Source organism: Geotrypetes seraphini, chromosome 14 (assembly GCF_902459505.1).
Source record: "Geotrypetes seraphini chromosome 14, aGeoSer1.1, whole genome shotgun sequence".
Classification (NCBI taxonomy): domain Eukaryota; kingdom Metazoa; phylum Chordata; class Amphibia; order Gymnophiona; family Dermophiidae; genus Geotrypetes; species Geotrypetes seraphini.
In genome coordinates this window covers 26,868,489-26,892,529 of record NC_047097.1, presented here as the reverse complement: position 1 = coordinate 26,892,529, position 24,041 = coordinate 26,868,489, and the positions used below count along the sequence as shown (strand labels likewise).

The 24,041-nt window shown below is 42.4% G+C and overlaps 1 protein-coding gene across 1 annotated transcript in view; it reads right to left on the bottom strand.

Moving 5' to 3' along the window:
- The window catches only part of TUBGCP4 (tubulin gamma complex associated protein 4), a 59,543-nt gene that overhangs the window by 10,063 nt on the left and 25,439 nt on the right, over window positions 1-24,041 (bottom strand). Inside the window, exons 5-14 of the mRNA XM_033920194.1 lie at window positions 23,706-23,762; window positions 17,680-17,759; window positions 14,027-14,228; window positions 12,158-12,323; window positions 10,696-10,820; window positions 7,161-7,211; window positions 3,861-3,966; window positions 2,258-2,365; window positions 1,927-2,065; window positions 1,429-1,606 (exon numbers count right to left, since the gene is read on the bottom strand). Of these exons, the coding sequence (XP_033776085.1) occupies window positions 1,429-1,606; window positions 1,927-2,065; window positions 2,258-2,365; window positions 3,861-3,966; window positions 7,161-7,211; window positions 10,696-10,820; window positions 12,158-12,323; window positions 14,027-14,228; window positions 17,680-17,759; window positions 23,706-23,762 (1,212 nt within the window). The remainder of the gene's footprint in view (window positions 1-1,428; window positions 1,607-1,926; window positions 2,066-2,257; window positions 2,366-3,860; window positions 3,967-7,160; window positions 7,212-10,695; window positions 10,821-12,157; window positions 12,324-14,026; window positions 14,229-17,679; window positions 17,760-23,705; window positions 23,763-24,041) is intronic.

The window sequence follows — 24,041 nt, the reverse complement described above, 5'->3', positions numbered from 1 at the left end:
GTTCTCTTCCATTTTTTCGTAAGCTTTTGAAAACTACTTTATTCACTAAACATTCTGGAAATTAATTCTTTTCGAAATTCTTCTTTTATGGTTTATATTTTTTTAAGTTAACTATTGTAAACCGGGTTGAGCTTTCTTAGAATGAAGACTCGGTATATAAAGTCAAGTATTAGATTAGATTAGATTTGAACAAAAGGAAAAAGGGGTAGAACTACAAAATTAAAAAGAGACATTGAAGGAAAGAACAAAAGGTGGGGGGAAAAAATCCAAGGAAAGGAATGTCAAGTGGTCCTTATGAGGATAGATGCTATTCAACAGTGTCTTTAAGAGGACAATTGCTACTTGAATGCGTCTTTAAACAAAAAGGTTTTTAATTTGGATTTGAAACAGTTTAAGTTTGTTTCTTCACTTATGTAATTTTGTATATAGTTCCAGAGGGAAGGTGCAGTAACCGCAAAAATATTTGAGCGCATGGTTTTAATATTTTTTAAGGAGGTGATATTGAGAAGATGTTGTGTAATGGAACGAAGGAATTTGAGGGGGGCGTAGGGTAAGAGAAGTCTATTGATGAATTCAGGTCGATTACTAGTTCTAGTTTTAAATGTAAGAACAAGGATTTTATAAGTGATTCTATGTTTGACGGGCAGCCAATGTGCTTTGATTAATAAAGGTGAGACATGGTCGAATTTCCTTGCCTGGAAGATAACTTTAACAGAAGTATTTTGAATGATCTGCGGACGTCGGATTTCTGTCTGTGTGATCCCTTTGTATAAGACATTACAAAAGTCAATACAGGAAATCGCCAAAGAGTGAATTAGAGTACTGACGGATGATGGTTCGAGAACTTTGGAAAGAGAGCGGATCATTCGCAAGCGGTAAAAACATTTTTTTTCACTACAGCACCGATTTGATCATGGTAATTAAATTTACTGTCGAGGATGGCTCCCAAGTAATTTTAGGGTGGATACTGTTTGAATAGGGATGGAGTCAAGTTTGATGCAATTAAGTAGAAACCGGTCTTCTTTGAGGGGGACACTTCGATAGAACGATACAGGTTCTCAAAAACCCTGCTGGAGCAGAAACAGCGAGCTGCGCTTGACGCTGTAAAATCAAAACTCGCAGCTCAGCAGTTTTTTTTTGAGAACCTGTATTGTTCTATCGAAGTGTCCCCTGACGCCGAAACTGGGATCCTTGTTGGGACCTACTGTTTCTAATAAAGACTTGTTTTGGTTGCTAAGACATCCCCTTGCCTTTTTTTGTTGGTGCTTGAACTAGTTCACAAAGCAGCATTTCTCCAAGACTTGCAGATCACACTATTTAACACATTTTTTTCCTCTAAATGAAAGCTTCACTCGTTAGCACTGTCCATTGGACCTAGAAAAACCTCCTTGGGATCAGTGTGTTCTGTTCATCAATTCCATCACTAACTTGAAGGTAATACTGGAGGTTATCCACCAGAAATGCCATGTGGTTCCTGAGTCTCCATTTGATTGCATCAGTTCTGTTGGACTTCAGATGCTTCCGCTGCATTTGGAGAGCCCAGCAGTGCTGCAGCTCAGACTGAACCCGTCGTACACTAAGTAAGTACTTGAACACAACGTTGTACCTGTCAAAGAGACAAGATCATCTTTGTCATCCCTCAAGGAGCTGCATGTCATTGCAGTACCCATATATCAACAAAGCAACATAGAAAAAGATGACCAATTAATGAAGCTTTAAACTCAAAACATCAAGACATCTCAGTTTCAATATCTTACACTTTCAGGGAAGGGGAAAGACTTAAGGTGGAAAGACAAGCGGAATCTTGACTCAAGACCAGTGTGTAACCAAGTAGAATGTTATTCTCTTCCTAGTCTTTAAATGAAGACATAAATCTCAAGATGTTATAGTATTACATGTTCCAATGGGCAGCAAGATTAGACTTACTTCTCTAGCACGGCTGGTGTGAAGAGAATGTGCAAAGGCCACTGCACTTTATAGGATAGTCCCAGAGCCGCCCAGCCAGAAGAGGGTGACTCCCGTGGGGAGGATTCTCGCGATGGGCCTTCTCGAGCCTGAGACACATCTGCGAAGCAAAACAAATTTTTGTGCTACTACTGTTCACCAGTATTCTGGTTATAAACTAGGCACAAAACTACCATATTATTATTAAAAGCTAAAGAGTTAACACAAGTTTAAGTATCTAGAAACCAAATTTAGTTTATAAGCAGCTCTCAGTTTGGTTCAAATAGAAATGATAGAATCCAAGAAGCCCTACCTTTATGTTCTTTTCCTTGATAATCAATTGTCAGATGGAGCAGGGGTAAGAGATTATCATCGTCCAATAACACTTTGTGTGCCGACAGCTGGAATGCCACGTTAACATCTGAGAGAGACAAATGGCTTACTCAAAGCTACCTCAATACAGGGCAAAACCAACAGACTTACACAGGTCAGTTTCAGAAATACGAAAGAGAGAGAGAGGGGTAAAGGAAAGGAGCCGGACAGTTGTGTTCTGCTCCTTTAATACAGCGCAGTCTTTTACTGCAATGGCTGAAGCTTGCTGTGATTGGTGGATAAGGCAGCAAGCAATGGAATGGAGGAGGAGCCTAGTGGTTAGAGCACCAGGCTGATAACGAGGAAAACTGTCCCCGTCACTGCCCGGTCACCGGACCACCGTCCCCTTCACTGCCCCGTCCCCGCCGTCCCCTTCACTGCCCCGTCCCCATAGCATCCACCCTTCCCTCTCGCCACCTCACCATCCTTCAGCAGCCCGAGAATCTCCCTCCCTCCCCCTTACCTTCGCAGCGCGTTAGTAAAGAAACTTACCGAAGCCGGCGCAGACTGCCTGCCTGTGCACACACGACTGCAGGTAGGCAGGCTTCATTAAGTTTCTTTACTAAAGGGCCGCGAAGGTAAGGGGGAGGGAGGGAGATAGATTTGGTCATAGGGAGGGAGAGGGCCACACGTGATCGCTGACCGCGCGTTTTCCCTCCCTTAACTGCGGGGACAAGGCCATTCACCACTCCACAGGGCGGTGGATGGCCTTGTCCCCATGCCAGCAGTGAGCACTTCCCCCCCCCCCTCTCCCACCGTTTCGGCAGGTTACCTGCGGTTAGCCACAGGGTAACTGCCACCGTGTCATTCTCTATTAGCATGTCACTTAACCCTCTCTGTTGCCTCAGGTACAGAGTTAAACTGTAAGCCCTCTTGGGACAGGAAAATACGAAAGTATACCTAACATAATTTCACCTTAAGCTACAATTGAAAAAAGTATGAACTAAATCCAAATAAGGATTCTATTTAAATTGTTTATTAATTTTATTAAAAAACACATCTTACAGTAAGTATAACATTATTCATTTTTGAAAAACACTTATTTACTAAATATGAATACAAAATAAACAATCTCCTCCCCTCCTCCCTCTCTGGATTTGTATGTAGAATATGAAATCTTTAAGATGGTAGGTACACAGTATTATTAAAGTTGTTTAACATAAGATTTCTATAAATCTTTGTGATTCATTTATTTTTTCTACAAGCATTTTCTCATGTCGGTAATACAGACATAAGGTCTCCCATCAAAATGGCATATTCAACCTATCCCACTGTTTCCAGTTCCTAGTAATCATTTGCAAAGCCACATCTGTCGTGATGAGAAGAAGTTTATCTTTGGAACTATTTAGCAGGCTATTTTTCATAACTGAGGTACCAAACATTATAATTCCATATAATGGAATTGGGGCTTCAAGAATCGAAATTATTTTATTCTATATGGACCTCCAGAATCCGAATATTAGTGGACAGTGAAATACAAGATGATCTAACGTTCCAATTCCTAACTGGCAATGCCCAAATAAAGACTGACAAACAAGACTCACCGTGTTCTGTCACAGCTGTGGGTGGAGTTTTCAACATATTCTGAGCGATATCAATGAAGGCTTGGAACAACTCCCCTCTCCCAAGGAGGTAAAAATCCTTAATTATCTGAAATTTAAAAAAAAAATCCCAATCATATACAGGTGAACAACCTTATCAGAAATCCTTTGAACCAAGCATGTCCTGGGGCCATGGCTGAACTAGGGCATCTATTCTGACCAAAAGTCTCTCTGTTAACTGAAAAATCTGGGCACTTCTGCATCGCTTGCCAATACCATCAAGCCAATGGAGTAAGAGTGGCCTGGTGGTTAGAGCAGCTGCCTCAGCACCCTGAGGTTGCGAGTTTAATCCCAGCCTGCTCCCTATGACCTTGGGCAAGTCACTTAACCCTCTGTTGCCCCAGTAAGATTGTGAACCTGCTGGGACAGATAGGGGAAATACTTAAGAGTACCTCAGTACTATTAAATGTATTGTAAAACACTTTGGGTGAATCTCTTCATGAAAAGGTGGTTAATAATTCCAAATAAATAAAAAAATTGCTGGCTGGCTCCAATGCTTCACCATCCATGTGAAGGCATTCTGGGTTATATTCTGCTCTCCTGGATCCAAGAGGTGTCTGCTCATATAATCTGCCTGACTATTCTCTATGCTTGCCACACGAGCTGTGGGAAGATCCGACAGATGACTTTCTGTCTAGACTATTTCCACCTAGACCATCAAGCTTGCAGCTTCTGCTGGCGACTCTTTGTCCCCTCTTGCCCAATTCACATAGGCTACTTTTGTTGAACTGCCCACGACTGGAAGGCCATCAAAGTCTCTAACTTGTTGATGGATCACTTTGCCTCTTCCTCAAAGCAGAGTCTCTGTGTCACTTGAGCTAGTTGATAAGACCCCAGCCCTTGAGACTGGCATCTGTTTGTCCACTCCAAAGGTTCCAAGCTCATGACCTGTACCAAACTGGGACTATGAAGTCAGCATCCTTGCCTCTGCTTGGAACAAATCCCCACCTACAACTTCTATATCTGTGGTGACCAGGACAGAAGAACTTCCTGAAGGGAATGCATGTGTGCTCGGACCCAATGAACCCCCCATAAATCACCACCATGGAACTCCCAACATCTGAAAGTACTCCCAGGCCTGTAGCCTCCTGCTTCTAAAAAAGGGTTTGCACTTGCAACTGGAACTTCTGCACCCTTGTTCATTGGTAGGAATACCCATCCCTGCCTTGAGTTGAAGCAGACACCAAGGTGTTCCAGCAACTCCACTCAATCAACTGTTCTAGGAATTCCACCACTCATGCAATGACATTACATTACATTGATGTTTACTATCCCGCCAATACCTTTCAGCTCTAGGCGATTTACAACAAGAAGTTAGCCTGGGCATTCCCAGGGAGATTACAAGGTTGATAGCTATAGTATGCGTTGGGATCTGGGAATGGTCGATACGGTTTGGTTAGATCATTTAACAAATTTCTTGAATAGTATGGTTTTCAGCTCTTTCCTGAATGTTTTGTAATTGGGCGTCGTGGTCAGCAGATTTGAGAGGTGGTGGTCTATTTGTGCTGCTCTGGTGGCTAGTAGACTGTCATATATGGAACCACGGGGTGCAAGGGGAGGTCCACCGATGGATTAAAAACTGGCTGGCAAACAGGAAGCAGAGGGTTGGCGTAAAGGGCCATTACTCAGATTGGAAAGGGGTCACGAGCGGAGTTCCGCAGGGGTCGGTGCTAGGACCGCTCCTGTTCAATATCTACATAAACGACCTAGAGGTGGGAACCAAGTGTGAGGTCATTAAATTTGCAGATGACACCAAACTATACAGCAGGGCTCAAACCAGGGAAGACTGCGAAGATCTCCAAAAGGATCTAACGCAGCTGGAAAAGTGGGCCGAAAAATGGCAAATGAGCTTCAACATAGGGAAATGCAAGGTCATGCACGTGGGGAAAAAGAACCCGATGTTCACATACAAAATGGGGGGAACACCACTAGGGGTCAGCAACCTGGAGAGAGACCTGGGAGTGATGGTAGACGCAACACTGAAGGCATCGGCGCAGTGCGCCACAGTCTCAAAGAAAGCAAACAGAATGTTGGGTATCATTAAGAAGGGTATTACGACCAGGACGAAGGAAGTCATCATGCCGCTGTATCGTGCAATGGTGAGGCCGCATCTGGAGTACTGTGTCCAGTACTGGTTGCTGTACCAAAAGAAGGACATGGCAGTACTTGAGGGAGTACAGAGAAGAGCAACTAAACTGATAAAGGGAATGGAAAATCTCCCATATACCGACAGATTGAAGCAGTTGGGACTTTTCTCACTGGAAAAGCGGAGACTTAGAGGAGACATGATAGAAACCTTCAAGATCCTGAAGGGCATAGAAAAAGTAGACAGAGACAGATTTTTCAATTTAAGGGGCACCACAAGTACGAGGGGGCACTTGGAGAAATTAAAAGGGGACAGGTTTAGAACAAACGCTAGGAAGTTCTTTTTCACTCAGAGGGTGGTGGATACATGGAACGCGCTTCCAGAGGCTGTTGTAGACAAGAAAACATTAAATGGTTTCAAAGAAGGTTTGGATAGATTCCTAGAAGAAAAAGGGATTGAAGGGTATAGATAGGTATAGACCACTACTCAGGCAATGGGCCTGATGGGCCGCCGCGGGAGCGGACCGCTGGGCAGGATGGACCTATGGTCTGCCTCAGCGGAGGCAACTTCTTATGTTCTTATACCAGAGCATCGACCTGATTCTTCATAATCAAATTTTGATCCAAAATTTTGATAGTGGATTTGATGGGATACATTTTGATGTCTTAAATTACAGATGTCTCTATACAATTTTGACGTGGAGAGGCGTAAAAGAATGTAGTTGTTTCTGAATTAAGCTTTAATTTAAATTCAACCAGTCATCCAGGAAGGAAGGACCAGCACGCCCTCTTTGTGCAAGGCTGCTATCACAACCACCTTGGAGAATGTCCTTGATGCCGTCACAAGGCAGAGCACAGCACTAATAGTGCAGTTCACAGGAACTGCTGGTGGAGTTTACTTATGGACAAGGCTTGCAGCTTTACTTTTTCTTTGTCAAATCTCTGCTAGACAGCAAAATATAGCACTGCACATAATCTAAACTGAGTTAGAAAGGAGATCAACCCAATCAGAATGAAAGATTAAATATCTCACATCTCTTCACTGATGGGGGCCTGAGGAATGACAAAAGAGTTTTTCTAATACCCCCTCATAAGCTACAGATAATATAATGTCATGTCATTTTGGGATGTCATATCATTCTAATAATCAGTTCTTACCTTTAGCTGTCCCAGCAAATCAGATTCTTCTACCATCAGCTTCCATAAATGCTAGATGGGGGAAAAAGAGACAGAGAAGTACTGACTTATTGCTTTTAGTTTATAGTTGGGGAGACAGCAAGGTCCTCACTGATTCCATAGACATTTTGGTTAACAAAAGATAGTAGCTCCATGCTATTTAGAATACCACCCTGAAAGGGATTTTCAAGGCTATGGTTCTTACCTTGATAATATCATTTCCAGGAGATAGGCGAGTCATTCTAGCCATTGGGTTCTCTCCCAATGGCTGCAAGCCATCTGCAGAAGGAATCCACTCTGGATTTTTTCTCCGACTCTCCTCTACTTCACAGGGAGCTCTGCTGCCACCTGCAAATAGTACCCAAGCATAAAGAGCTCCATCGACTACAGGTAAAGTAGGAACAATCATGGGAATTTCCCCAAGTATCAACAGTAAAATTAACTTGGAGCGGCATAAACAGAAAGAGACAGTTGGCAGGCGCAGGAAGGACAGGGCCAGAATCTAGAATGACTCACCTGTCTACTGGAAAAGATATTATCAAGGTAAGGACATAATCTCTTTTTCCAGTGAAATAGGTGAGTCATTCTAGATATGCGGGACGTACCAAAGCAGTCTAGGGCCACTCTGTAAAACTTAGAAAACGTATGGAGTATGGACCAGCCGCTCTGCAAATCTCCTATGGGAAGACTGTCCTAGCTTTGGCTCAAAAAGAGGACACGCTCCTGATAGAATGCGCCTTGACAGATACAGAAGACTTTCCCAGAGACAATTTACGCTGACGAAATGATTTTATAGATCCATTTTGAAATTGTGGCTTTGGAAGTCAGAACGCCCCGCTTGGAGGAATGAGTCAGTGCAAACAAACGGTCTGAGAGTCTAAACTCGTTGCTGATCTCCAAATAGTGAAGGAGCACTCTGCACACGTCCAACTTCTTCAAAACACAGTCTTCTGACTTAGACCCGGTGGGCTGAAATATAGGCAAGTGCACTTCCTGATTAACATGAAATGCCCAAACCACCTTCTGTAGAAAAGAAGGAACAGTGCATAGGATGATCTCAGACTCTGAGATCTTCAGAAAGGGCCCTCTCTACAAGATAGAGCCTGAAGTTCCGAGACATGTCTAGCCAAAGTGATTGCGACTAGGAAAACTGCCTTAAGTGTCAAGTCTAAAAAAGATACATCTTTGAGAGGCTCAAACGGAACTTTAGAGAGGCCGGACAGAACCACGTTAAGGTCCCACAAATGGAAAGGTGGCTTAATCAGTGTCCGAATCCAAAGAGCCTCCTTCAGAAATCTAACGATGTCTGGTTGTGACACTAGTGAAGGCGTATGGTCCCAGGCTCTGAAACAAAACAGCCCAGCAACCTAAACCAAAAGGGAAGCTATGGTGAGGCCTTTGTCTAGACCCTCTGGGAGGAAGGCCAGTACCACAGACACCGGAACTGAATACGGTTCCACACTTTCATGGTCAAACGAATGTTGGTAAGTCTTCCAAGCCTTAGCATAAGCCGAGATCATAGTCAACTTCTTGGACTTGAGAAGAGTAGCAATGACAACATCCAAATAGACTTTTTGTTCTAGCGCTTTGCGCTTAGTAGCCTTGCTGTAAGAGCAAAGTGATCCGGATCCTCTAGACCAGAGGTGTCGAATGAGTGACGGTCCTGCATGTCTTTAAGCACCACACTGCTTTCACTCGGAAGGGAGATGCGCTTGGTCACTTGAGCCACCAGGGAATCTACCCTAGGCTGACTGAAAAGTTGCTGACACTCTTGTGCCATAGGATACATATGGGACATGGCTTTCCCTAACTTGAGAGTCCCCTCCGGAGCATCCCACTGCTCCGAGATGAGCAGGATGTTAATATCTAGATGCCAGGTATGAGCAGGATGTTAATATCTAGATGTCAGGGAAATGCTGCGGACTGAGCTCTCACTCCACACACGAAAGAAGAGGAGGCAGAAGGAGCTGGCGGCGTGTCCAAATGGAACTCATGAAGGGACTACGAGATAAGATCTATCAAAGCTGCAGACTTAAAGTGCAGAACCAAAGGATCATCCCCCAGTTCAGAAACCAGAGCAGGATTCTGAAAGCCAGCATCTGCATAAGCAGGGTCTCCCAAATCAGGAACAGTAAAAAGACTGCAACAAAGACATGCCCTGTGAGGCAAGGCCGCTGGGAGACAAAGCATTCCACAAAAATTTCCATGAAGTTTGAGAAAACCTGGAGCTCTGAATCACCCCCAGTTGACAACCTTGCCCCTTTCTGGGCTGTGGGGCATCGCCGTCCTTTTGTGCAGGACTGTCAGCTTTACTAGGCCCCGAAATAGCGATGGCTGCCCCATAGAGCAAGCCACCTGCTTAGTCAGGGGAGAGGCTAAGGTTGTCGCTCCCGCCTCACCTGCCCGTGCTACGTGGCATGTGGTGCAAGGACGCTCTTGAATCACAAATTTTAAGCAATTCAGACATGAATTCAGTGCCTAAGGACTCCATCCGAACAAAAATAGAGGCAAAAATCGCAGTTTTAGAAGAGCAGGAAACTTTTGAATAAAACATTGCTAAAATCCAAGATGGCTGCCGCTAAGCTTTTTGTATCAAAAAACGTTAATTTAACCCCTTAAACAAACTGCAAAAAACGGCAATTTTAGGAATTTATTTTTTTTAGGTAGGGAAACATATAGCAACCTTCAAATTTGCAAAATTCAGATCTCCCCCTCCCCTAATCTTCTCAAAGGTTGTGACAGCCTTACTCACTGTGACCTGTGCTGGAAATGTGCTGCAGCTTGCCTCAGCTCTAAACAGTAGCTGAATAGAGAAGTATCACCATCTTCAATTGGAAATGCCTCTCTGAAGTCTGTCTTCAGGTTGCCGGTCAGATATGAAGTATGGCCATACTCCCACCCCCACGAACTGAGGGATGCGCACTCAGAAGGGGGGGAAGTGAAAAATACAGCTGGCACCCATGCGAGACATGGCTGAGCCTCCGATGGAGCCTCTGATGTATGCCTAACAGCCTGCGCTCAAACCCCTGCTCAGCAGTGGGTGAGAAAGAAATCGGGATGGCCCTGGGATGCAAAGATACTTATGCAGGCTGGCTAACAGGTATAACTAGGGATTGGCTTGTCAGCTACAGACTGTAGTCTGTGACTTCTCTCCGCAGGCAGAGCCAAATGGGAAGGCTTCGAGCACTTAAAACACTGAAAAATTTTGAAAAACACAGAAGAAAACAGAGTGCAGAACAAAACCACTCCTTCTAGCTCATGTGCAAAAGGGAAAAACTGCAGGGGGCAGCAGAGCTCCCTGTGAAGTAGAGGAGAGTCAGAGAAAAAATCTGGAGTTGATCCCTTCTGTAGATAGCTCATGACCATTGGGAGAGAACCTGCATGTCTAGAATGACTCACCTATTGCACTGGAAATGCCATTTCTCCCACATCTAAGGAATGTGTTTTTTATTAGAAGATTCAGGATGACTTCCAATTTCTCATACAGAAACGGTTTACAAGAAAACATTCTGGTTACCTCGGCAACAGTACTCCTGATTCGATCAACCACAGATTCAAAGTCCACCAGACTGAAAAGAGGCTGTTGCTTAAGCCTATGAAGTTCAGTAGCAAAAATGTCTTCCTGGTTTTTCAAGATGGAACCTAAGAAGTGTAAGAAACACAATCACAGTGAAACTCCAGAAGTTTTTGGTAAAGCCCAAAATCTTTTATTTCTTCCTGGCCAGAAAGGGTGTCCAATTTGCATCAAAATAATGACAAAGTAGGCACACAGAATTGAATATATCCATTGGTTTTATAGTAAGTTCAAACATTTCTTAGTCCCTCCTGCCTATCAGATACTTTCTTGACTACTTCCAGTCTCTCCACCCCTAATTACTTCTCCCATTACTCTTATTCCCCAGACCTATGACCCTATTTACAGTTGCCCCCTCATATGCTCACACTTTATGTTACGCACTCAGGCTGGCTACTTGAACAATAGTCCTTATGGTTAGTTATGCCGAGACATCAGATTTCATGTTCACTTGACTGTAGGCATTGTGTCCATACAGTATCAAAACCTTTCCCAAGAATGCCTCCCTCTTCTCTTCTGATTCAGCAATAATTCTTACTGCTATATGCACACAGGGTTAAACAAATTCTGGAATTTATAGGTTATTACACACAGCTTTTACGGATCAGTTTATTTCCGACAGGCATTTTTATCCACGTATCTTTACCATAGGACTTCACAGGGACCCCTGAAGAAGACATTCTGTCGAAACACAGACCATGTTGGGTCCAGGGTCCAGAGCTTTTCAGCGGACTGTATCCTAGAGGTTTTTATGTGGTTTGCCAAGTTTTAATATTATTTTAATATTAATAAAGTCCATCATTTCTCCACATTGTTTTTTGTTTCACTCTGCAACAATTAACATCATTTATTTATTAATAATTATTCTGTTATTTCTTATTTCATTTCTCACAGAAGGAATCCAGATTTCACTGTAGTATACACTCAGTTCTATAACAGGACAGACAAACATAGTCCATTACATTACATTAGAGATTTCTATTCCGCCATTACCTTGCGGTTCAAGGCGGATTACAAAAGAATTATCAAGGATATATTACAAAAAGATATCTGGTCATTTTCAAGGAGAGTAAGAAATGAGTATGGCTAGTTGTTTTGGGTAGGGGGCTTTCGTGAGAGGCGGGATTGAAACTTGCGGTGTTATTTCTTTTTCAGGGATTTCTTGAAGAGTATGGTCTATTTCTTTTCTAAATGTTTTGTAATCTGGGGATGCCGTCAGTAGATTGGCAATTTGGTTGTCTAGTTTGGCTGCTTGAGTGGCCAGGAGGCCATCATATAGTTTTTTCCGTTTGACCTCCTTGATTGAGGGGTGGGTGAATGGGGTGTGAGTTTTCCTATGTCTGGTTGAGGTAGCAGGGGACACCCTAATTTAAGCTATTTCTGAACGACACAGATGTTTTTTTACCTGTTCGGGTGAAATTCACATTTTGATTTTCAAACATCTGGACTGACTCGCCCACAAAGAGGATTTTTTCTGCAACCCTCACTGGAATGTACGACGGCAGCATTTCCACTCGCAGCGAGAACTGCTTCAAAGAAGGTGCTAGCATATTCTCTTCTTCAATCAGGCGCTGTTACAGACCAGAAAGGAAATATGATCACAAAAATCCTACAGGTGTAAAGTATGAGAGAGTTGGGGAAAGGGAGGACAGACTGCACAGGGCTAATGCACAAGAGTTTCCTTTTAATAATAATAACAACAGTTTATATACTGCAGGACCGTGAAGTTCTATGCGGTTTACAATGATTAAAAGATGCTACAGACTGAGTGGATTTAACAATTGTGGTCTAAGGATTGAAATAAGAACCTAAGACGTTGCCTCCGCTGAGGTAGACCAGAGGTCCATCTCGCCCAGCGGTCCGCTCCCGCGGCAGCCCATAAGGCCCATTGCCTGAGCAGTGGTCCCTGACTATTTCTATAACCTACCTCTACGCCTATCCCTATAACCCACGTCTATTCTTATCTGTACCCCTCAATCCCTTTGTCCTCTAGGAACCTATCCAAACCTTCTTTGAAGCCCTGTAACGTGCTCCTGCCTATCACAGCCTCCGGGAGGGCGTTCCACGTATCCACCACCCTCCGGGTGAAAAAGAACTTCCTAGCGTTTGTTCTAAACCTGTTATTTTTTCTGTGTTATTCTTTTTCCTCCTTGAAATACGGTAACGCTTTTATTGAAAAAGATATACACAGAAGAATATATCAAACCAGAAATACAGAAAATAGGACAAAATAGCGTTATGAGAACAAAACCCACTACAGTATCAAAGAACATCATACTCGCACCTCCCCACCCCAACGCAAGTAACACAGCAAACCCTGCAATAAAACAAGCCCAAACGGCCCCTCCCCCTCCTCTGCTGCAGGCACCACTCAAAGCCAATATTACAAATTTGATTTGTTCCAGCACTCAAAGGAATGCCACAACCTATGAAATCCCCAAGCAGTCAATTTATGCACCACCAATTCCCAATCCGGCAATTGCCACTCATCTTTATGCTCCTAAATTTAAGTTTACTGAAATTCTGAATATAAATTTAAGCACTCAGATCCAGTAAATCAGGGGTGTCAAAGTCCCTCCTGGAGGGCCGCAATCCAGTCGGGTTTTCAGGATTTCCCCAGTGAATATGCATGAGATCTATTAGCATACCATGAAAGCAGGGCATGCATATTCATTGGGGAAATCCCAAAAACCCGACTGGATTGCGGCCCTCCAGGAGGGACTTTGACACCCCTGCAGTAAATGGTCAAAGAGGCCAAATTAGGAACACAAACCTTTTGAATACCAGGCCCAGAGTTTTCAACAGGACTAGTGTGGTTAAGAGCATGCCACACTCCGTGATGACAGCTCATATGCTTATCATTCCCTTCCAGTTTTTGTTTTCCAACTTCCTGGATTTTCGGGAAATGCCAAATTAAAAGCCGTTCTGGAAACGGGAGCCGAGACAGAACTTGTGCTAGTCCACTGCGTCCTATTTTTGAACATGGTTGCCTGAATGGAAAACTGCTTTTACACTTGATGGTTCATTCTTAAACTACAAGCTTCGTACTGGGGGGATGTCATTAAAACAGGGCAATCTGTAATCGAATCCAAAGACTACCTAATATGTATATCTGAAAATTGCTAACATTCACATTTGATATTTGCTGAATAATAAAAGCATCGAGATAATGATGCAAGAGCAAAGCAAAGAAATCTCCGCGTTCTGCAAAGGTTAAGAGAAACATATTGGAGATAGGTAGAAAAACAGGAGAAAACACCGAAAGAGATCTCACCAGGTCCTGCAGTTCTCGTAGCTGTTTTCCAGTCAAGCCTCCAATACCCAAATCTTCTTCCTCTTCCTCTGGCTGGGCAGGGACATTCCCAGTGGACGGACCTTGCTTGATAAAGAACTCTTCATACTGATCCAGTAACAGTCCATGCAGCATCCAGGCCGAGAGCTGTTTGTACATGACCCCGTGACACACGGCCAGGATTCTGAAGGGAGAAAGAGCTGCTGGTTTAGCCCTTTATGTGCCGTCATTACAGCAGAGGCAACCATGCACTCAGCCAGACATACCCTGGAATGCTCATATTGGGTACAAGCTCTCAAGCTCAGTGGAAAATCCTCCTACAATGCGTTTCACAGTGCTGTATCTGGTGAAGGATATAAAAAGACTTGAAACAGTCCAGAGGAAGGCAACAAAAATGGTAAGAGGTTTGAACAAAAAGAAGTATGAGTGGAGACTGGAAGATCTAAACGTATACTCTGGAGAGGAGGGACACAGGAGATATGATACAGACGTTTAAATATTTGAAATAATAATAACAGTTTATATACCGCAATACCGTTAAGTTCTATGCGGTTTACAATAGATTAAGTGAGGTACAAATTGATTGAATTTAAGAGGGGGGAAGAGGAGAGTTAATAGGACTGGAAATGCGTTGTCCTGAGAAAGAAATTAATAGGACAGAAGAATCACTATGGAGGAGAAAGAAGATGAGTGGGGAAAATGAGTGGGTCAGTTGTCTAGATACTTTAAGAACAGTTGAGTTTTTAGACGTTTTCTGAAGTCCTTATAAGTAGTGGGCGAAAGCAGTTGATGTAGGTCTTTACCCCACAATGCTGCTTGATGTGAAAGAAGGTGTTCATGGTGTTTTTTCAGTTTACAACCTCTAACTGGGGGGGAAACGAAGTAGGAATGAGAGCTTCTCTTGTGTCTGTTGGCCGAGAAGGAGAAAAGGTCAATTATGTATTTAGGGGCAAGTCTGTTTAGCGCTTTAAAGCAGAAGCATTAATATAGAACCAAATCTTTTCCAGAGTAGAAAAAATGGTAAAATTAGAGGGCATAATTTGAGGTTACAGGGAGGAAGACTTAGGAGCAATGTTAGGAAATCCTTCTTCACGGAGAGGGTGGTAGATACCTGGAATGCCCTTCCGAAGGAAGTGGTAGAGAGGAAAACGGTGACTGGATTCAAAAAAGCGTGGGATAAAAAGAGAGGATCTCTAATTAGAAAACGGAGGATATAAATTAAAGAATTAAGGCCGGTATTGGACAGATCTGCATAGTCTGTGTCCCATACGTGATGATTTGGTGTAGAATGGGCTGGGGAAGGCATCAATGGGAACTCCACTCACTTGGAACGCGGGGACGTTACTGGCCAGACAGTAGATATCCTGCAAACAACAGGATGGATGAATAGGCTGGAGTGAGCTTGGATGGCAACTTCAGCATTTGGAACCTAAGACAATACCAGACTTTACACTCTACGGCCCAGAAATATCAAACAAGAGACAAGTTAATCTAATCATGTATTTTTTAATGGGTATAACTTATGGGCAGACTGAATGGACCAATTGAATAATGGAATGAGGACCGCAATCTGCCTTAATTTGTATTAATATGTACTGATTCGTGTTGATTTGGATTTATTTATTTCATAAAAACAGTTTTAGTGGATATGTTCTAGAAATGTTAATTTCTTTGATGCTCTCAAGCTCTGCCAGTGATGGATCTGTCAAGTGTGCTAGGCCGGGAGTTGTAGTAAGACTTGCACTAAAACAGGACTATTTGCTATCAGGCCATTTCAGAGACTTTTCTATCTCTTAAATTTTTTATCTTCTTTCATTATTTCTATTTTCTAAATCTTTTTTTTTTGAAATACGGGAGCCAGTAAGGAAGCCACTCAGCACCGAGAAACAGCGCCAAATCGCGATGCTGCTTGTGCGGCTCAGCTGAAGAAACTGGATCCACGCAGCCGGTTAGCAGCAGGGCAGGAGTTCGGAAAGCTTGCTCCTGCCCGCTGCACCTCCACCAGGGATCGGCAGAGGTATGATAGACTAGGGAGGAGGAGGGGGGCAGAGCCTGGCGGCGGGGGCCTAAAAAAATTCTAGGAGGGGGGCGTTGGCCCGAATATAAATAGGGACCCCATTTTTGGGCCAATTTTATGGCCTAAAAATCCCGGTTTATATTCGAGTATATATGGTATTAGTTATTCCAAAAAAAAACAACAAAAACCCCTTTTTGATGATGTTATTTATGTGGGTTGGATCAAGAAGTGTCGTCTAGATGGAAGGCGTATAACCGTTTAGGGACCTGGCCTTGAAAAAGCTCTAGTGAAACATGTTGGCAAAAGGAAGTCCCTATAAAAGAGAGACCACCAACTGAAAGATAAGTTTAAAAAAATTTTTAAAAAATTAAATTAAATACTTATAAAACTAATAAATAAAGTAATAGAAGTAATTATGATACAGGATCCGGTGAAGACAATGCACATGAAGCTTAGTGTTATGAAATTAAACTGAACGTGGAGTGGTGCATCTGAGGATTGAGTTGACAATCCTTTATGACTTGCTTCAAAAAAGAAACAAGTTTGATATATGGCTATTGATGAATGATTGTTGAGTAAAGACTATACAAATAAGGTGCAATTAGTTTGATTATATCTTTTTATATTGTCAGAATATGCACTTATAGACTCCTGAGGCAGGCCTGATGGCCGAAACATGTACAAGTCGAGTCATTGAGTCGTTGAATGTGTTATTGTGATATTTGAAGAATAAAGATCTTTATATTACCAGACAAATTGGAGGACACTTTTTTAGTGCACATCATTCTTATCTGGACAATTCCATTCTGGTTTTTGCATATTTATGTTTGTGGTTTTGGTTTTTCCCCTGTTTCTTTCTACAACAGAACCTAAGCATCTTGGTTCCACTATAGAATAAGCTTCTATTGCAAGGCATTGGGATGTATAAATGGAGGTGCCGCAGTTACAGAATTTCCCCTTAATTTTTTCCTATTTACATGATTAAATTATGCAATTGCAGTGGGATTGTTTATAGGCTATTGTTTTATTCTATTATTGATTCTATGCTATAATGTGTAAGATTTTGATTATATTTATTTGAGAAGAGCCGGCTAAAAGTGTAAAATGAAAATTATAATTGTCAAAATGAATCACAATCTCAAGGACCATATATTCAGAACCCAAAATATTACCTGCAACAAGCACAGGCCTCCTTTAAAACAGGAAATGCGAGGCAAACCTTTACTTCTGTGCTGTCTTTGACTTTCTTTAGATTCTGCTCATAGTAATTAACACCCCCCCCCTTATACAAAACCGAGAAAGCGTTTTTTAGCGCCGGCTGGCACGCTGAATGCTCCGCACTGCTCCCGACGCTCAAAGAGTTCCTAGGAGCGTCTGGAGCAGCGCAGAGCGTTCAGCACGCCGGCTTGGGCTAAAAGACGCTCCAAGACAGCACGCTTATTTTAATTGCGTCATTATAGTTTGGAATTTGAAATTCTGACCTCTCCAAGAATCACAGACATACAGGAGGGTTCCAGTATGAAAGGCATTGAATGTTATTTTTAAAATATCCATATCAGATCCAGCTTCATTCAGTAAACATACACCCAAGCCTTACTGTGAAGTCTTGGCTCCTTACTTCTCCAGAGCGCTGCGGACAGGTGGCAAGCCTCCACAACTGTGCTTCTGCACCGCTTCCAGAATCTGGCATCCATGGATCTATAGAAAACAAGAAAGAGAAACTTCTACAAGACGTTTGAAGTGGAATGGGAAATCATTTTCAGTAGGGCATCATTTGAGCTTCCCTGGCTGAACAAGTTGCTGCCGTTACCCACTAACAAGGATGCCAATATATTATTCTCCACTGCTCGAGGCAGATTCTTCCCTCTCCAGATGAAGCTCAGACAGATGTGTCCAATGATGCCAACATATCAGCCTTTGAAACTTCTCAAACAAAATTATTTCCACCCCACAGCTATAAAACTTTGGAATGACATAATTTATTCCAGCTATAACGTCCTTTTAAATGCCCTATATATAGGAAAGGTTCATCTGTTAGAAAACCTTAGCCCTGTGGAATACGTCTTCTAGGCAGCCTCCATAGCAAGTTTATTCACTGGATATACAGTACTGCCCTTTACAAATGAAAACCTCAGAGTGGATGACGGAAAGGTCGGAAAGGAGCAGGAGCAGTCCTCAACAGAACTGGAGTACAAAATCAGGTCAGAAGCCCCTTATACTATAATTATGTGCGTAACTTTGAGGAACGACTCCCCAATCCACCCATGACCCTCCTATTTCCGTGTCCCCTTTATAGCATCATGCCTAAATTTATGTAAATAAATTTAAATTAAAACCAATTAACATTACTAATCTTTGTTTTCAAGATCCAGTAGAATCTCAGTTATCTGGCATCCATGGGGACTGGTGGATGCCAGATAACTGTAGTTTCTGGTTATTTGAGAGTTAATGTAAAAATAGTTGCGTCTCCCTTCCAACCTCACTCTATCATCCCCCACCCCAATTTGTAGGTCCAGCATCTTTTTCCCTTCTTTCTTGGTCACTCTCTCCCCTCTTCTCTGCCAATTTCTCTTCCCCCTTCTCCCCCCACTCCTTCCCTCCCTTCCACCCTCCCTTACCTGAAGCAGCAGAGCTGATCCTACCAACTCCCTCCCTCCCTCCATTCCCAAAGCAGCACAGGCAGTCCTGACAACACCCCTCCCTCCTCCCCCAGTCACCTGACGATGTAGCAGCAGCCAGCAAGCAGAGGCAGCGCCAGTAAACAGCCAGATTCTGGCCAGCCCCGGTAGGGCCTTTATTCTGCCACGTCACTTCCGCCTGTGCTGCTTTAAGAATGGAGAGAGGGGGTTGTCAGGACCAGCTCTGGTGCTTCGGAAATGGAGGGAGGGAGATTGGTGGCTGTTGCGATGCTTCGGGAGCTGGAGGGAGATTGGTAGCTGCTGTAATGCTTCCGGATCAGGAGGGAGGGAGATTGATGGCTGCCGCTGATGCCTCTGGGGAGGGAGGGGAGATTATTGGGTCAGGAACAACACTTTAGACACCGCCTTAGGAGCACAGGAGACATTTCTTTTTTTGCCGGTTGGTTGAAAGTGCCGGTTAATTGAATGCCAGTTAGCTAAGCTTCTACTGTACTATCTTTCTAATTACAAGAGCATCGAGAAGAACAAACTCAACCTACAGTGATGTCACCGAGTCAAATGGCTGCTTGAGTGCAGAGCTCCTACAAAGTTGTAGCATTTAGAAATAATAAGCACCTCCAAAGATATGTATTAAAGCAGCGTGACTAATTTCATAGCAAACTGAAGAGAGCACTGATGGTAGGCAAAAAAGTACAACAAGAACTCTAGGTATTTGCTTACTGAGCACCGACAACTTCAAGCCTTGAACTGGAAAACATCGTGAAAGGAGTAGTAAATCAAGACACAGCAATGTCGCTAGCACCAGGAGGGGATTGCGAAGGGACTCCTGGAGAGGACAGAGTCTTGGCCAGCAGGGAGGATATGTGATAATAGATTGTGGCTGGACACCAGACCTGTCAGCTAGGCAAGGCCTCACCCGGGTCACAAGCAAAGATTTAGCGCCTTTTAGAATGCCAGTGGAAATAAAAAACAAGTTTCAGACACCCACAAAAAAGTGTCTTTCAGTTTATTAAGTATTCCAAAACTAAACTTATTTGTCATTCCACTTTTGACAGAAATATCAAGGGAAACTGTTCTACTTTATCTGCAATAAAGATCAGGGCACCATTGAACACCCTCAGTTCATAGCAGGTTTCATTATATTTATCTTAGTTCAACAAAACTTTCCTTCATGCTGCCTGCTTGTGGTTATAATAATAATAATAACAGCTTATATACCGCAATACCGTGAAGTTCTATGCGGTTTACAAAGATTATGTCCTCTGGAAGGGACTCTTGGCCCAGGCCCTTGGTCTGTTGGCTGGGCAAAGCAGTTCCCTTGGTCAGCCCCAATTCCTACTTTTAGTAGGCAATGTTTTCTCATCAAACTTTCTCCTGCTACTATTTCCTTGGATCCCTTAAAGACATTCACAGAGCTGTCCCCCACCCCTGGCTAGGAACAATCTGTATGGAAACTTGCCACCCAAGATAATCAGTTGATCCTGACTCCTGTCCTTGGTTCCTTGTGACCTTTACTTTTTGGAACCAGAAAGGCAGCTTTTAGGGTATTCTCTTCCCAATACAATCAAGGCAGATCTCTGGCTTACTAGGGAAACACACTCATACAATTTCCCTTTTTCACTCAAGCATGATTTTTTGCCTTTCCAGCACTGCTTTCACACACACTAAACTCAGGATCAAAACTTTAAATATAAACTATAGCAAACTTTAACTTTCTTTATTTCACTCATACATGCACACCTCCTGCATAAAATACTCTTGCTCAGGAGTGCAGTCCTGCTTCCATAAAATCAGCTTCCTCACACTCAGGTTCCCACCCTCTACCTGTGGGTGAAAGGGCTTCTTGGAGCTTGCTTCTAGTACTCCCTCAGAGAAATAGTCTTCTTCCCAATAAGGCTTAATTTTGTGCCAAATATCTGTCTCTCTGGCAGCTTTCTGCCTGCACTTTCCTTCTAGGTACTGGTAAAGAAGCTCTCCTTTGTAAGGAACCTATCTACCTGCTGAGAGGAACTACACTGCCTGGAGTTCTGAGCCTTGGCTGCTCTTCCTTTCCAAGTGCAGCTGAAGGGCATTTATTTACCTGTAGGGCTGACTCTTTCCCTTTACATGCCTGAGGCTTCCTGGGACTTCTAGTTTCTCCCCTTTCATTGATCTTGTTTGTCTGGCAGCCTTGCTGCTGAAACAGACTCAACCCTCTTCCTATATATGGGAGTGGAATAATAGGGAAGAAGGCTAGTTTTCGGAGCCCTCCCTGCCTTGATTCCAGGTTTCTGTGTCTTCAGGGGAACTTTATCTTTTCACGCTGCTTTTAAGTCCTGTCTCTCTCCTTAAGCATAGGCTTGCTTTCAGCCTGCTCTGGTCTCAGGGCTGGGGTTTTGGCCACGACAGGTGCCTGCCTGTCACAAGATATCAGATTTACATGGCACAATAGCTAACTTGAAGACAGAACTCAAAGCTGACAAAGGCAGCCTCCATAAAAAAAAGTAGATGATTTTGAGGAAAAAGCAATCTTGCATGACCAAGAGGTAGTAGATATATAAAAGCGATATGCGAGTCTAGAATATGCAAAGATTTACTCCTCAAAATAGAAGATGTAGAAAACCGAGCATGGAGGAACAATCTATGCACACGTAGGGTGCCAAAGAATGCCCTGGAGTCAATCTATGCACACATAGGGTGCCAGAGAATGCTCTGGAGACAATCTATGCACACGTAGGGTGCCAGAGAATGCCCTGGAGACAAATCTATGCACACGTAGGGTGCCAGAGAATGCCCTGGAGACAATCTATGCACATGTAGGGTGCTGGAGAATACCCTGAAGACACTCCAGAAGATTCACCTACCTTCAGATAACCTTCCCCCAAATTACCCATCTTAACACCTTCCAATTAAACAAATACCATAAATAGATTGTAACCTACCCTCTCTAACTGAATTCCATATGTATTTTTCATACAGTTCTTCACTGTCAGTTTAATTTCCATCCTATAAATTCACATAGAATTTTTCTTTTTTCAACCATCTTTATTTTCTCTTCTTTATTAATTTCCAGGTACTTTAGTTAGATTGTGAGCCTTCGGGACAGTAAGGGAATTTTTTAAGTACCTTCTTACTTCTCATTTATAATCTTAATGTATATTTTCTTCAAACCGCTTAGAACCTAACGGATGTAGCGGTATATAAGAAATAAATTACATTACATTACATTTAATGCAGGATTTCTGCTAGCATTTCTTACTAGCAGTGGAACCAGGGATGACTCTACCTAATATTGAATTTGAGAGAGTGCACTGATAGGATATATTACCCTCGAGGGGCCAAGGTTGAACTTTTTACTGACATATCAGCTATAACACTGTGACGCAGAAAGGATTTCCTAGAGGTAATGCGCTGTCTATCTTCAAACAACATGCACTATCAGTAGCACTATCCATTTGGGATATCCTTTGTTTTGGAAAATAAGAAGACCTGAGTTACCACAGTATCGGAAGCACAACACTTATTAGAATCAACAAAGTTCTTATCGGCGACTGTTCAACTGTTCAACTGGAACTGTCAGATTAAAGTCCAGCCCTTGAACAGTCACGGACAAGAATGGACATTTTGCGACAGGAAAATCATTAATCATCAGATTAATTGCCTGATTGGTGGATATAAGTGGTTTATATGACGAAGAGAACTGATTGAGGAAACTGATTGGTGGGGATTTGGGTCTCCTATTTATGTCTAAAACTTTGAAGTATTTATTACTTAGGGTTTTAAAATGTGTTAAGATTTTGGATATTGACTGTTATAATAATATAAAAACACATTATTTATCATTTATATTTTTTATGGTAATGAATGTAGAAGATATAGCTCTTTACTCAGTGTATTTAACAAAATTGAGCTATATTGTGATTTTTTTTGAACCCTGAATATAGCATGTTGAATATATATTCATTGCGGATATCCTGAAAACCTGACCTGCCCGTGGCTCTTTAGGACCGGAATTGCCTACCCCGTGCTAGAGGATGGAATCAACAAATCAGTTGTTAAATATAGACCCAATGTCTATAGTGGCTCAAAAGTGAAAATGGCTACATCAAGTGGTCACTGTGAGTCATCTATTAATTGCTTCAGCTTGGAAAAAGGAAAATCTGCCAGACCTAGAAGTAGTACAATGGAAGGTGGCCTATATATACTTGATGTCCAAGCTTACAGGCTTGAAAAAAAGGACAGTTACCCTGCTTCTATAAGGTATGGGAGCCTTATATTCATTGGCGAAAGGTCAACTAGTTGGATATATACTCGTAATATGTAATTTTCAAGGAAGGGAAAATTAGAATAATTTATTGCATCCTTGAACACTCATACTATGACTGCTCATTCACACCAAGGGAGGGTATGGTTGGGAGGGGGAGTTTATTTTGTTTTTGAGTATGTTAATTGTTTAACTTAGATTGTTGATGAGGAAAAGTGTTTTTTGCAATGTACTAAAAATTGCAGTATGTCATAACAGGCAAGGGTTTATTTTGTTGTAGTATGTTCTGATACTTTATTACAGAACAACAAGAAAATGGATCCTGATCCCTTCACAAAGAGGACCCGACCAAAAAACAAAAAGCTTGTGGAGAGTTGATGTCCAAGATGAAGGCTTTATTAAGACAAATAAATAATCCCCATAAAAACATCTAGGGCTTGAGCCACTGGAAACATGTGGACCCAACACGGTCTGTGTTTCGACACAATTGTCTTCTTCAGGGGGGGTCAAAGCTTGCAGTCTCAGCACAGAGATTATCGTTGCAAGTCTCTCTATAGGACCAATAGGGACCCCTGAAGAAGACAATTGTGTCAAAACACGGACCATGTGGATCCACATGTTTCCAGTGGTTCAGGCCCTAGATGTTTTTATGTGGATTATTTATTTCAATTCATCTTGGACATCAACTCTCACAAGCCTTTTGTTTTCTGATACTTTATTACAAAATAAAATAATAATAAAAAGTGAGACGAACAAACTCACCTTCTGACTTTTGATCTGTTCCAACATAATCATCACTGAGGGGAAAAGGAGCTGGAACTGGAAAACATGGACCAAAATATACAATTATTACCAACTGCACAATCTCTCAAGTCTAAAGAAAATATCTTAAGATGATTCCGATAGATCCAGAGGGGCTAAGCAGCTTATTCAGAAAATCTGCTATGATCTACAATCTTTAGGAAGGATTTTGGAGAAACATATTTCAAACACTACAAGAATCCTAAAAATTAATGATTACAGCAACATGTACAAACATGGAAACACAAAATGATATTTTCACATTTTAGAACCAGGATAAATATTTCTAGAGATACC